Source organism: Lissotriton vulgaris, chromosome 12 (assembly GCF_964263255.1).
Source record: "Lissotriton vulgaris chromosome 12, aLisVul1.2, whole genome shotgun sequence".
In the NCBI taxonomy this organism is placed as follows: Eukaryota; Metazoa; Chordata; class Amphibia; order Caudata; family Salamandridae; genus Lissotriton; species Lissotriton vulgaris.
Window position 1 is genome coordinate 286,502,825 of NC_141700.1, and position 15,859 is coordinate 286,518,683.

At 47.2% G+C, this 15,859-nt stretch overlaps 1 protein-coding gene across 2 annotated transcripts in view; it reads right to left on the reverse strand.

The window, feature by feature from the left end:
• LOC147673978 (uncharacterized) overlaps positions 1-15,859 on the reverse strand; it is a 659,950-nt gene that overhangs the window by 496,856 nt on the left and 147,235 nt on the right. For both annotated transcript variants that reach the window (XM_086945060.1, XM_086945061.1), the window contains exon 6: positions 13,898-14,081. In XM_086945060.1, coding sequence (XP_086801186.1) covers positions 13,898-14,081 — 184 coding nt within the window. The remainder of the gene's footprint in view (positions 1-13,897; positions 14,082-15,859) is intronic.

A 15,859-nucleotide genomic window follows, 5' to 3' on the forward strand; every position in this document is an offset into this window, starting at 1 on the left:
TGGAAATCGTTCCGTGTCTGTTTCGGGCCCTGTACATACAGTTGGGCCTGTTTCATCGCTCGAGTCGTCATCGACGGCTCCGATGGGGGATACGTCGTCCCTTACCTCGACGACGTTTTCATCTTCGTCGTTCTCTTCGTTGTCTTCATACTAGTTGGAGTCATGCTCCGAATCGGGATCCGACTGCTGTTCTGGATCCTCAGTGTCGACGACCTCGTCGCCCTCTTCGTCGAAGATATTCACCGGGTCGGACGATGGCTTTGACATAGTTTGCCTCGCTGTGCGTCGGAGTCTAAGCGTCTTCTTCTACCTGAATCGAGCACAAGCTAAACAGTTGTTCTCATCGTGCTCTGGTGATAAGCACTTGTTGCACACCGGGTGTACATCGGTGTGCGGGTACTTGGAGTTACAAAGGGGGCATCGTTTGAACGGGCTCCGTTCCATCGACGATCATACCTTTGGTGTCGAAAAGGCCACGCGGCTCTCTTCGACGTCCTGCTTAAGAAAGTAAAACAAGAACTCGGCACCGATCAAAAACAATACCGACGACCCCGAAGGCCTTTTGGCCTTTATAAAAGTTTCCGAACTTGAGTAAAGAAAAGTACATCCGAACCCAATAGCGGAATAAAAAGAAAATCTGAGGATGGAGAGGATGCCCATGAGCACTGTAGTCCGGGGGAGGAGCCACCTATCTCGTGATACTTCGAAGACTCTTCCAGGACAACAATGTGCAATCATCCGGACCCAACACTAGGCGGCGATCTATGCACAGATATGAATTCAGCAGCCCACATGCCTCGAACACAAATTTTCCTGACCAGTTCATCCACAGGACATTGCCTTTGGATAGAATGTGTGGGTACTGGAGGCGAAGTCTGGGCATGTCACAAAGAAATCTATTTGTGGAAACGTCCATTTCTGAAGTAGGGTAGGAGCACTTGGGGGTGGAGTTCGCACTCGCGGGCTTGTTGCCGCATCCTGCTGAGAAGGTCGGCAAAGTTGTCATCTGTTCCTGGAAGATGTTCTGCTAATAGTTGAATCTTGTGATGAATCGTCCAACGCCAAATGTTCTGAGAGAGGCGTGACAGTTGTAGAGTGTAGCCCCCCCCCTTTTTTGTAGATAGTACATCGTTGACATATTGTTCGTCCTGACAGGAGAACATTCCCTATTAGGTAAGGTAGAAATGCTTTAAACACCAACTGAACTGCCTGCAGCTCTCGGTAGTTGGTGTGAAGGTTTTATTGTTTGGTGGTCCAAAGACCCTGAACTATTAAATGTTGTAAATGTGTACCCCACCCTGTGGGAGATGTGTCTGTTGTGAGCACGATCTGTGGTATATGGTCGATAAACAGCTGCCCTTTTGATAGATTGTGTGTGTTCCACCACTGCAGAGAGCGAGTGCAGCTGTCTACCAACACTAGATCTTTTAGCTGACCCTGTGATTGATTCCACTAACGTGTTAAGCATTCCTGTAGAGGACGCATATTTAGTGTTGCATGAGGTCTATCGCAATGTAGGACGCCATCATCTCTAGTAATTGCATGAAGATCCTGACTGGTAGATACAGGTCGTCTTGGAAGTGTAGTAGCAGTGTTTGAACATTTGTCATAATGGATGTATTGGGATATGCTAGAGCTATTTGAGAGTTTAGAATAGCTCCTAGATAAGGTTGCAATTGTGAGGGTTGAAGATGGGATTTTTGTGCACTGATTGGATTGCAAATCCCAAATGATGTTGAAGGTTTATGGTAGTTTGAGTGTGTTGTAAACACTTGAGATGTGTGTTGGCTTTTATGAGCCAATCATCTAGGTGTGGGAAGACATGAATTTGCTGTCTTCGTAGATAAGCTACTACGACTACTACTAGGCATTTGGTAAACACTCTGGGTACAGTTGTTACTCCAAATGGGAGAACTCTGAACTAATAGTGTTTTTGTCCTAGTACAGATCTGAGGTATTTACGGTGTGCTGGGTGAATGGGAAAGTCATGGTATGCGTCCTTTAGATACAGTGTTGCCATAGTTGCCTTGTTATAAAAGAGGAAGCACCTGCTGAGGGGTGACCATATGGAAGTGTTCTGATAATATGTACAGTTTTAATGGCCTGGGATCTAAGACTGGCCTTAATGAACCATCCTTTTTGAGAATTAGGAAGTAGAGTGAATACACCCATAATCCTCGATGCTGTAGCAGAACAGGTTCTATAGCTCCTTTTTGTAGAAAAGCCTGTACCTCTTGTTTGAGCAGATGTTAGTGCTGTTACAAGAGTTTGTGAGGTGTAATATCGGGAGGGTGTTTATGAACCACAGGCAGTAACCATGTTGAATAATGTCCAATACCCATTTGTCTGATGTTCTTGACTTGCAAATGGGAAGAAACTGTTGAAGTCGTCCCCCGCCAGGTGATAAATAATCAGGGGATAAGGATATGAAATCATGGTTTATTAGGGGGCGGAGAGGAACTTGTTGATGTGCTTCTACCTCTTCCTTTAAATGTGTCTCCTCTATGTCCACCTTGTAAAATCCTCTAGAGGGGTAAGTATTGTGTTTGGGTCTTGCATGAAGATGCAGCCGCATCTGTAGTATTACTTTTAGAGCCTCCTCTATAAAATGAACGGCAAAAGAAGCCTCTGTTGGGAGAATGCATCGCTTCCATAGATGTTGCCACCTATATATCCTTTTTCAAGTGATTGGTTCACTTGATGCACAAAGGGGTGTTCTTTATCAAAAGAGGCATCAAGGATAGTTTGTTGAACTTCTGGTTTGAAACCAGAGATTCTTAGACATGCAGGTCTTCTTAGAAGAATACTGGTGTTTACTCCTTTGGCTGCACGATCCGCATCATCTAACGCACACCTAATAGAATAATTGGAAATGAGTTTCCCTTCTTGTACCAGTTCCTTCCCTCTTTTCTGGTGTTCCTATAAATCTTCTATTTCGTCCCAGTGGGCCCTATCAAATCTAGCCAACAGACGTTGGGTATTAGTTATACGCCAATGGTTGGCTGATTGAGCAGCTACTGGCTTTCCCGAGGCACCTATTAGTTTTGATTCCTTATCTGGAGGTGGTGCCTCCCCATGAGGTTTGTGAGTTTGCGCTTTTAAGGGCATTACAGACCACTAAAGAATCCAAAGCCAACTGGTCTTTAATAAAAAAAAACTGGTCAGATGGTGGAGCTTTATATTTTTTGTCCACCCTAGGTGTTATGATACGTGTCCTAACTGGATCTTTAAAAATATCAATAGCATGCCTCATCATACCTTTAACAGAGGCAACAACTGATGTTGTTTATGTGTTTCCTAAAGTTTCAAACAGGAAATTCTCTAATAGGGCTTCCTTATGTAAAGCATCCATGGTAAGTGGTTGTCCTAGCCAATAACTCCTGATATGCAGTATTTTCACCAGGAGGGAAATCTTTAGCCAGATGTAGATCTGGATCTGTGTCGGCAGGTGGATCTATATTATAGTATATTATATTCATCCCATGGATCTGGTGGTGGCTGATCATAAGTGTGATCGTCATCTCCTGTATCAGGATTTGCACCTGGAGAGCCTAGTGGTGTGATGTGTAGAGGGTCTGAAGATGGTATAATAACTACTGGTGAAGAAGGTGGAGGGGTTTGAGGAATTTTGATAGGGCTAGTAGCCATGTCATTTTTTTTATTCAGTGTACATTTTCCTTTAGGAAGATAGTATTACTGGCTTAGTTGTGATGTGTCCAGTGTCCGGGTTTATATGAATTTTCTTTTATTTTGGATCCAGCTTTTGCTTCATGGTTTCTAGAATAGGCTCCAGAGGCTTTAGAGGAGCATCTTTATGATTTGGTGCCGAGCTGAATTTGTCCTTTTATCTTTCGAACCCAAATGTTTCGAAATCGAAGGGGTGTCATCGCAGCTCGAGCCAGAAGGCTTGACTTGCTCTTTCGGTGCCAAGCTGGAAGACAGGGCGTTGGAATCAGAGTCTCAGTGCCTACCACAGCCTGATGGCAGTGGTGGACCAACAACCTTTTGTTTGGTGGAAGTGGACTGACAAGGGTAGAGTGAATTGCGCACCAATGAAATCCCGATTAACGTTTTTGAATCGGAGAGCTGCAATACGCGTCCAAACCTGATGGCGGAAAGAAAGCACTCCAACAATGGAGTTGATGCCCATGCGCACTATCACCGAAAAGAGGATTCACCTTACCTCATGACTGGAAAAGACTTCTACTAAGAAAAGAACTTGCAAACATCCGGACCCAACACTAGATGGCAGGACTATGCAAAACGTGTAATTATAGCACACATGCCTCAAACACAAGATTATACGGAGGCATTCATATAGATTGCTGATACAGTTGTGAGGTAGTTACAGCATATATTTAATTATTGTTTTACAGCGCATGGAAGCAGTTGCACAAAATTACAAGAGGAATAAGTAGAAATACATAATAACCGTATTAAAACAAAGTTACAACGTAGAGCAAAATAGAAGGGCAATATCATTCAGGGGTCGCTAAGGAAGGGCCTCATGGAGGCAGGTGGAGTGGAAGCAGTTTTGACTGTCCTAACCCCCCCTCCCCCGGTATTGGTGCTGAGGTTTAATAAAGAAGTCCAGGTGGCAGCAAAGGCCAGTCGGATGCTATTAGGGGGTGGATTCAATTATTTATTGTGCAGGAGTTTCATTTTCATCTTGAAGTGGGGGAAAGATTGTTGCGTAGGTCTTGGGGTAGTGCATTTCAGATTCTGGGAGCATTTACGGAGAAGGAACAGATGTGAGATTCCTTTCTTAAATTTTGGTGGAATCCAGAGTAGACTGCTTGAGTTTTGTAGAGGTCTCTTTTGTCCAGCTATTTATCATTTGAGCGGTAGATTGGCTTATCCATGTAGAGAGCTTTGTGAGTTGTGCATGCAGTTGTGAGTATAGCTATTGCCTCGACTGGAAGCCAGTTGAGCTGCTTGAGAGTAGGAGTGATGTGGTCATATCACCTCTACCCCGATAGGAGCCTGGCCGCCGCATGGAGTGTTGCTTTCATAAGGGATGGGTATGTTTTTGGGACACCTGTAATTGTTGTTTTCCCATAGTTCAGCTTGGGGAGGACAAGGATTGCACCACAGACTTTAGTTCTTGGATGGGTCTGACTTTTGTTTTAGATGTTTCAGGTGTGTGGAAGGGGCTTTCACAGAGACATTAATATGCTCCTTCATGTTTAGGTGACTGTCAAGACTGATCCCCAGGATTTAACGGAGTTTGGAGTATAGCGCAGTGATGTTGTCGAGCCAGATATCTACGGTAAAGGATATTTCTTTGGGTTGGATGAAGAGGAGTTCCATTTTGTTTGGGTTGAGTTTAAGGTGGTTGCTGGATAGCCAGGACTGAACTGTGTGAAGTGTGCTATTTAGGTGCTAGATGTCTTTGACTGATCAGATTTTAAAGGAGAGGTAGGTGTTATCTGCACAGAGATGAAAGGCAATTCTAGCTTGTTTCAGGATTACTTCTAGGGGTTCCATATAGAGGCTGAATAGGGCAGGAGACATCACTGACACTTGAGGGACTCCTTGTGAGACTGGCATTACTTTTGAGGTTGCGTTGTTAAGTTTGATTAGCTGTGTGCGTTTGTTTAGGAAAGAGGCCAACCATTGAAGAACAGTTTCTTTGATTTAAACAAAAAACCAAAGCACTCTCGAAAACAAATATATTGTCCAGACAGTATGGACTTGCTTTAGATAGACATAATTCTTTTATTTATTTAGACATATGAATGATGATACATTAGCACAATTAAAGTACTGTACACTGTTTGTAATACAAAAACAGCCTTCGTTCATGTTGTACAAGTTACTTACCTTCGGTAAAGATGTATCTGGTAGAGACGATTCTAGCTCCAGATTCCTTAACATAGAATTATCCCCAGTCGTGAGACTGGATCCGGAAAACTTTTTGCCACAGCATCCCTGCACGCCGAGTGGGGGCGGCACCACACGACTCCACCCTGACGTCCGTGTATGTGACGTCAGCGAGGTCACATAAGCCCCACTCCGGCGCGCCAACCTCACCTCAGTTTTCTTCTGAGAACTTTTCCGCGCCACAACGCGGAGCCATCACAAACAAAACTGAGAATATGGGATGGTGAAGAACAGCACCATTAAGGACAGTGCGAGGCATTGTGAGACTGAAAGAAAAAGAGCAAAGATCCGCAAAGCGGAGGCAATACCCTCCCTGGAGGCAGAAACATATGAAACATGACATGGCAGACGCCGGAAGCCTGCACCCACAATCTATAACAGTGAGGGACGACAAGCCCCGAACAGATAAGAAACTACCATCTACCCCAAGATAATGCCATCAAAGAGTGTTGCGTCCCCTGTAAAGAGCTAAGGGCTGAGGCACAGCCAAGAGGCCCCAACCCAGAAGACTGCAGAGGAGTCAAACCCCAAAGAATGAAAAAGGGGAAAAGTATGAGCAGGCCCCACACTGAAAAAAATCTAGGTGCATGGATGCGGACGTACACATGAACCTACCACCCAAGCACCAGAAAGGCAGGAGTGGAACCAATAGACAGAGCGAAGCAATCTGCCAGCGAGGGAGCGAAAGAGGTACTCGCAGAGAACAAAACCTCCCGGAGGGAGGCAAGAGTAGAAGACCAATCTGAGGGCCCTCACAGAACGGGGAGGAAGGGCGGGTCGTGAAGGAATCTGCGGCTGGAATGGTCTCTACCAGATACATCGTTACCGGAGGTAAATAACTTGTACATCTGATAGAGACTACTAGCCGCAGATTGCTTAACATAGAATTAGATACCCTAGCCATACCCCGAGGGGAGGAGGGTCTGCGAGAGAACCTCACCAGCTTGGAAGAAACAAAGGGCCTCAACAGGGGATGTGTCATGGGAACAGGAGGGACGGCTCAGCCCCCACCAAGCAGAAGTAAGCAAGAACAAGAGAAAGGAAGGCCAGGATACCGCAGCCTACCCGAGGTACAAGGGGCATCCGCCAGAAAACTCCCCAGAGGGAAAGCCAGTGCCAAAGAGTACCAAAATAAGAAGGAACCAACTAATCCAAGGAGAGGAGGTGGATTAAAACGGAGGCAGAGCCCACCACAGGGAACACACACACAGCGCGAAGAGGACAGCTGAAAGGGCATCAGCCTCGAGGCAGCAGACAAGACCAGAATGGCTTACAGGCGAGAAGCACAGGTGTGAAAAAGGAAGACACATTGCGCCAATCCCCAGCAGAGCAAGGGGCAGTACACACAAAAGCCAACACAGGGGTACTACAACGACCAGGCATGCAGCAGCCGACAGCTGGCACCACTAAGAAGTAGTGCACCCAGAACAAGCCAAGCGCAAGACGAAGGCAGGGGCAAGGGAACCCCAGAACAAGCCCCAGAGAAGGACCGCCCTGGTGGCGCAACCCTACCCAGGGAAAGAGGTGGGACAAGCCAGAAGATAAAGAGGAGAAATATGCAGTGCACAGCTAAGTCGACAACCAGAACACAGGAGAACACCATGGGTATCCTACCCTGTCTGGAACACAAGGCAGAGGGCCAGGCCGGAACGTCAGTGAATAAGGTGGAGACACCCCAACACGACGCCGCAGATGGCATACCAGAGCCTGCCTGGCGCTTTATTAGATACTGAGCAGGACAAAACCTGGACCAGTGGAAGCAGCTCCAAGACTGAAGAAAAAAGACCGCATCCCGTGGTATACAGGGACGCCGAGGAAAGCCAGGAACCCAAGAAGGTGTCCTCACCCGCCCTGCTTAATACAGAGCTAAACAATAGCTACAAGTACCCCACCTAGGCTATGACACCTCCCAAAACAAAACATGGGAACATCTCTGAGCGAAAAAATCCAGCAGCAGAGGTCAAGAAACAAAAGGAACCTGCGGAAGCACCACAGATGGCTTACCAATCAGCCAAAATTACACAGATGGCTCCAACACCCAAAAAAAAACACCATTAATCATAAGGGGGCTGTACCAGCAGCCAAGAGCAGAAAGGTCACCTGAAGGACCCTGAAAGGATCCACACAGAACACACAGGCGGCCCAACTGAAACACTAGGCCGAAACAGAAAAGTGGGATAACTACCTCCCAAAAGGCACCCTAGTACCAACAAGTCAAAGCTTACGGAGGAGGACAGAGCCCCGCAAGTTGTCTTTGAATGGCGGAATCCGCATGGGTGTTAAATAAAAGAACCCCTTCAAAAGGCAGGTCAACAAGACGCTCCCTAATATTTTCTGGAAAAACACCATGCCGCAACCAAGCATGGCGGCGGAGAGCCACAGAACTTGCCATCGTGCGTCAGAGCGAATCAGAAACATCCAAGGCGGAATGAAGAATAAACGCAGCCAACTCCTGACCATCTAGCACATGGTGCCGCAGGTCCGCGGAGACAGCTTCCTGGGAGGAGTGATACAGGAGGGACTCCACTGAATCCCATAGGCTGGAGGTAGTCCTGGCCAGCACACAAAATGTGTTGAGTGCTCGCAAAGCAGCACTAGAAAAAGCGAAGATATTACGCCCCCAGGAGTCCAACCACCGGGCCTCCTGAGATGAAGGGAGTAACACCTAAGGCAAAGAAGGAAGAAGCAGCTCCCCTCCACCAGAGCCCTGGTGAAGGACTTCCAACAAATGGTCCGTAGGAAATGGAGTGACTGGGTTGCCCATCTGTAAAATGCCAGCAGCCGTGGAAATGGGTCGGACAAAGGCAACACTCTCCTCTGTAGGATGACGGGGGGAGAACAATTCCTCCATAGGCGAAGGCTGCAAGCTCAGCCGCCCATCCCAGAGTCCAGCTGGAGGAAGGAACGGCCAGCCCCTGTAGGAAGGGCAATCCATAAACGAGTGGGGGAACTGAGGGGTCTCTGGAGAAGGCAGAGAAACCTGCAGGGCAACCAACCGTGAGTTGCGGTAGAGACGGTCTGAAGGTGGAGGCCGCGGAGAGCCCTCCCTAGAAGATACCGGGTAAAAAGCAACGACTCAGCGTCCAGTCTCCAGTGAAGAGAAGACGAGGAGATGACAAACCTCCGGAGAAAAAGGGACATCCAGAGACGAGTCGACGACCCGACGCTGGGACAGTGCTCTGGAGTCTGCCAGAGGCACCGGTGTGTCCTCGATGTGCGCCGAAGCAGCCCCCAGGGACGCCGAGTCTACCTCCACCACCACGTGCTCCAGAGGAGAATGAGGCGGGTCAGAGCCGGAACGGCTAAGTAACGGCGCCGAAAAGGCGCCGGCTCGACCTCACACGAGACAGCCGCCTGCGTAGAGGACCGAGAGGGACTCAGGAATGCGTCCCAGGCCCCGGCTTCCACCCCCGGCACCGCCAGGGCCGGGGAAGAAAGCCGTCAGCCTGGCCTCTGGTAAGGCAGCTGCCAGCCCAGAGGACCAAGAGGGACCGAAGGGTGAGCCCTAGGTCTGGTGATCTCCTGCGACGCGACAGGGTCCCCCGCAGGGATTAGCGGCGAGGCAGGGATGCAGTGGGTCGAAGAGGAGAACACCGCAGGACCACACCTGGACGACACCAAACCCCCACAACCTGATGCCGAACTCATAGGCGCCAGGTTGAAGCCGCCGGCGACTCTGTGGAAGGCCCCGTGTAAGGCAAGGGATCCGCGGATGTCTCAGGGAGAGGAGGGGAGCTAAAGAAGCCTGCAGAGCTGAAGCGTAGTCTTTAATTTGGGCCCTGATCGCCCCAATGCCAGGAAACGACGGGTAGGGTGGCGACGCACGAGGGTAACCCGCGCCCTCTGCTGAACGAAGACAATGCCTCGGAGCCAAGCTGCAGGACCTATAAGCAGGCGAGCGACGCCCTTGGGGCAGCGACGAAGGGCGATGCTGCAGTCGGAATCGGCAGTTCCTGGCTTCTGAGGTAGGGGACGGACGCTGTGACGAGACCGACCTGGACAAGCGGGCCGACAGCAATTTCATCCGCCGCTACCGGCGGGACTTCGGTTTGAGGTGCTGACAAGCATCGCAGTCTGTAGAGTTATGGTTCTCGCCCAATCACCACATACAGATAGGGTGAGGGACCGTCGTGCACAAGAAGTACACGTCTTGAAGCCGGAAGGCATTCGCACACTGTTCCTCCAACGCAAAAGCGTAAAAGAAGGCCTGAAAACAGGCAGGTAGCACTATCCGGATCCGGAAAAGAAGGAAACGGAGGTTGGTGCGCTGGGGTGTGGCTTATGTGACCTCGCTGACGTCACGTACGCAGACGTCAGGGCGGCGGCGTCGCGTGGTCCCCCCCCCCCCCCGGCGCACAGGGATGCTGTGGTAAAAAGTTTTCCGAATCCAGTCTCACACCTGGGGATAATTCTATGTTAAGGAATCTGCGGCTAGTAGTCTTTATCAGATGAAAATTCCAGAAGAAGCATAGCCAACATGTGTTTCTTCATCTTCATCTTGTGACTTTCTCAAGGCTCATGAACGGTAGTGAGGCTAAGACAGTTCTACTACTTCATCACAGCAGATAGCAATGAGTAATCATTTTGCCACAAGACTGAAGCAAAAATAACGAGAGACTTCAGGTACTAAAAACCGTCCTTCTCATTTAAAGGGTGATGTCAATATGCCCTGCGCAGAAAATTATTTCAGATTAATTTAATACAACAGGCAGAGAGAAGGGCGACATTTATGAGCCTTGAGAATGTATAATTCTATAACTGACTTCTCAGTGTATATTTGAACCTTGGGTAGTTAGCCATTAAAGCACCTCCACACTTTTACTATGTCTGTGTTATAACTGATTATCCTTTCCACACAATTGACTTCAAGTCACAGCAACGGGGTGCGATAATTCTACCACAACTCTCATTGTGTTTAACAAATCATTTGATGACTGCATGCTTCGAGAGGGTGTTTAGGCGAATGTCATGGTTGACAGTATATAAGGTGGCATGCCTGTCCATTGTTTAGAGATCTGTGCAAGTCGTTTACGATGTTCAATATAGCAGTCTCTGTACTGCAGCCTTTCCTCAACCAAAATTTGAAGGTGTTGTGTAAGTTGTATTCTTCAATTTGAGTGTTGAGTTGTGTAAGCACACATTTTTCAATGGTTTTGTCGAGGAGAGTGAGGTTGGTTATGGGTCTGTAATTATTAAGGTAATTTGGGTCGGTCTGAGCCAAAATACTTTTTTATGCTGGTGGACCAGCAAAGACTCATTTAAGTATTAAATGGAAGCCTGGACAGGCCTCAAGTACCTTGGAATGCCACTTTGTGACGGTATCCAGGGAGTACAAAAAAAAAAAAAAAAAGATTATGGAAAATGTGGGATGTGTATCTATGGGGGATTGCCTGGCCGTGGCCGGTTGGCCCAACCCATGCCAAGCACAGCCATAGGACATGCGCTGTGGGAGCTGGCCGTCTGCGGACAAACCCCACCTCAGATGGCCGTTGCTGGGGGTGGTCGCTTGCGGGGTTTTGGCGCATGGCCTGGCTGCAGTCCAAACCTAGCATCCAACCCTCTACACCATGTAAATTCAAAAGCTATTCTCAGTGAAGGAGCTATTCTCACAAGAAAAGGATGTGGCCCAACAGCCTGAGCGGACGGCTTTGGAACTAGTGGGAAACGGGTTCGAGTCTCAGCGTCTGTGTCAACATCCTGTGATTCTGGGCAAATCACTTAATCTCCTTGTGCCTACAATTCTGTGCCTTTGGACCCTCACGGGTGATTTGCCGCACTTTTCAAATCCTGGATTATTATGAGTTGGGTGAATAGGATAAAAAAAATGCATTGAAACAAGGATTAGTGACATTTTTGTTAGGTATGGTAATAGGGTCTTTACGTGAAAAAAAGAAATCCTGACTGAAAAAGCAAAGGTCCTAACCAGTGGATGTTGTGGGCACAGGTTATATAGCTCAGTAAACTGACTGTTGAATTTCTGAGTTTTCTTTTTTTAATTTAAACTGAAGTGGTTATATAACTACAAATTCAAATTTCAAATTAAAACAAACTTTAGACAATAAAGTCTATCAAAGTACCTAAAATTACAAATAACCTTAGCGTAATGGTTATTATAACAAAGTTTTCAAGGATCTCCATAATTAAACAAGTGGTTCATAATTCATTATCAACACACACTGGAAAAAACAGGTAAAATACATTTCAATGTAAGATTGTAAGATTGAAAGCTCAATAAAAATGCTTTTAGTTTAAAAGAGAAGCAATACTGTCAAATCATTAGAAGATTAAATGATTAAAAGTGCAAATATTCCGAAATTCTCCACTTCCTCGTTTTGGGATTCAGAGTTTATTTTTCATTGCTTCTCCACGTATCCTAAGAATGTTATCAGTTTTGTGATCACTTGCGGCTAACGGCGGATGGTAATTTCTGTGTCCCCTTCTTGAGCCATAGGAGCCTGAGGAATCTTCTGCGCTCAACCAATAGTATGAGACATATACAGAGCATATGCGTTATTGACTCCTGAGATAGGTTACACAGCTGACAAATTGTTGACTCTGGTTTGTCCACCCAAGGGAGAGAGAGAGAGATCAATAGATGCAAAAGTTCCCATCCGAAGCTGCAGAAATGTATTCTTATGGTAGGTGGAGAATGGTTTGTTAATAAAGGTTTGCAAGCCTTTACTGTCATAACTAGTGAGGACCAGGTGAGCATGTTTTCTTTTGGAAAATGCCTTTTGATCTAATTTTCATAACAACATTTTTACATTTCTGTTCAGGAGTGTTTTGAACTGTAAGTGAGGTAATTTTAAATGCCATAGCTTCCTTGATCGAGTCTGAACGAGGGCTACGTCTAGGGCCTGCGACCAGATGTTTGTATGGTTGTGCTGTCAAATCCCGCTACTTCAAGCCAGATGAGACGTTTTAATGTTCCTTGCACAGCAGATCTTGTAGAGTGCAGGTATTTTATTATGCTGGCCATTTGTACAAACCTTTGCTCCTGTAGTGTGAAATCCAGCCTAATTCGCGCTGGCGAGGTGTTACATGGCAGTTGGAATAAAGACTTGAATACTGCCCTCTGTGCCCTGTTCAAAAAGGATCCCAGTGTTCCCGGGTAGGCCTCTGAACCATATGACATTGGTTATATTATTACAAGATCTAACTAGAACGTTACTTTAACCTTTGCTTTTTTCAGTGACTTTGAGTCTTTTTTTAACGTAAACTAAGAAGGTATTACCATACCCAACTCAAATGTAACTTTAACCTTTGGCTTTTTCAGTGACAATATATTGATATACATACCAGCAGCTTTATATGGTAACAGTACACGTTGTAGTACAATGCACTGTAAAGGTCAACGCACTTTATGATATCCATTGTAATGTGCTGCGTTGTAAAAGTCTGTGAGGTCACGACTGATATTCTACTGGGACATATGATTTTACGGTTGCAAGAGGTAGTTTCAGTCCTTCACAGCTTGCCAAACTTGATTCTGGGTTACCACAAAATACTTGCCAGCCACAGTTTTTTAGAGAGTGATGGAAATTTTGGAAGAAGATCGCATTCTTTATTGTAACCATTGCAATTGTATGGTACAGAAACCTCAATTTCACAGCACCTCCTATGAGATTGGCCTTGGATGACCAACCAAACTGAGCCTCATGGAGGCTCTGGATGTCATTTACCGTGACAAACCGAGTGGACTGGCTATTGGGCAACACATGCACTCACACCTTTTAAACTGCAAGGATGTATTTGAGACTGCAGGAATACCTACCAGCGCTTGATTTAGTCATAGTATTTCTTTCAATTGAAGACCCAACTCCGAAGTCAAAGGCAATACGTAGCAGTTGGTGTCACTTGCTGAAAGCTTTAAGATAAGATGTGCCTTAAACACCTTTGTATGCGAGTTAGTGAGACAGCAAAACAGAGAGAGGAAACACTCTATCGCTTCTGTAAAATACCAGTCTTCAACACTTAAAAGCATGTATAAATAGGAAAAACAACCGCTCATTACCTTTTTTTCTTTTATGCAAGCTGAGGGCGGCGCGTAGACGAGCATATTTCTTATCCCGACAAAACGATGAGTTTGAGGAGAGGCTCAAGATAGCAGATGAATTGAGACAGGAGTCTAGCATATTTGCAGGCACCATGCATTCCAACATCTCAGAGCTGTCCCTAAGGCCAAGGGAGGGAACCACCTGAAAAACAAGAACAGTGAATTTGATGCATCCCTAACTCTCAACACTGCTGCAAAAAGGAAGGTTTTGGTGGTTGGATAACAATTAAAAGTTATTAGTCTCATTAACTCCAATACATTTTGTTGGAATTATTTTGATTAGGTTTTCAACAAAACAAATATACAAAAAAAAATATGATCAAGCACATCCTGCTCTTTCCTGTGGGGATACTTTCCGTTCATATTCAGTTAAGAGTCATTAGCTAAATCAATGCATCCTCATGGAGACGCTGGATACAATAGAACTTGAGTATTACAGATATAACCTAGCAAGTAATTTACTTTAGATGCCTCTGTAGCAAAGCCACATCAAACCCACTGAACCAGGTTAGGTGTTACATTTAAGGCCTTCACTTTTCCCAAGCTTTCCAAAATAAAATGTGTTGGTTAAGGTTTTCCTCTTAAATCCCCGAGATTTCGGTCATCAATCCTGTTAAGACAACCAACTCCTCAGGGTCCAAAGAAAACAATGGAAAATGAAGGCACATATTCAGGCCTAATTGTGCATAGTTTTGTGCATGGTGAAGTCCCACCAACAAAAGGATGTTCTACTGCTAGTGCGCCCCAAACTTAGGGTGAACCAGTTTAACATGGGCACCAGCAAGAAAGCAGCACCTACCTGTCAGTTGCCGCCACCGCCAGGAGTCATCGAGAGGCAGCCAGGAAGCCTTGAAACACGCCGCCACCGCCAAGAGTCAAAGACCAGCAGACTCCACGCGCCGCCGCTCCGGGACTACAATTCCCGGCAGCCTACGCGGCGGCGCGCGTTTCTGACGACGCGAGGGCGCCAGGAGGCGCACTTAAGCGCCGCAGTCACCGGCGGAGCGGGGGAAACCAGCAAGAAAGCAGCACCTACCTGTCAGTTGCCGCCACCGCCAGGAGTCATCGAGAGGCAGCCAGGAAGCCTTGAAACACGCCGCCACCGCCAAGAGTCAAAGACCAGCAGACTCCACGCGCCGCCGCTCCGGGACTACAATTCCCGGCAGCCTACGCGGCGGCGCGCGTTTCTGACGACGCGAGGGCGCCAGGAGGCGCACTTAAGCGCCGCAGTCACCGGTGGAGCGGGGGAAACCAGCAAGAAAGCAGCACCTACCTGTCAGTTGCCGCCACCGCCAGGAGTCATCGAGAGGCAGCCAGGAAGCCTTGAAACACGCCGCCACCGCCAAGAGTCAAAGACCAGCAGACTCCACGCGCCGCCGCTCCGGGACTACAATTCCCGGCAGCCTACGCGGCGGCGCGCGTTTCTGACGACGCGAGGGCGCCAGGAGGCGCACTTAAGCGCCGCAGTCACCCGCTTCGCGGGACGCGAGCGGGACTCCCGGGGCGAAGCCCGGGCAAAGGGCGGGCCCTCTACGGCCCTCATCGGCACGAGGAGGCAGGAGCAGGGCCAAGAACGCTGTCCAATTCTATCTAAGTAAGTGCTGTTACCCCTTCATTCCTGTAATCGTCTGGATCTTCATATTGTCTGTCATCCCAAGGACTACCTTTGCTGATACTAACATGTCTAAAGCCAAAGCATCTTCTGCTCCACTTAATACAATAGACAATTACATGGTACAGAAAGTTGCCAAAATTAACCAGGATAGGAGGTCATCTTTGGGACTTAGCTATTCGCCGGACATGCTCATTGATAATACACCTCTACCAGTTTCAGTTCTTGACATTAGTAATGAGGTTTTTCAAACCCCTGATACTAACCCACTGACCCAATTATTAGTCGAAATTAATGAACCAGCTCCT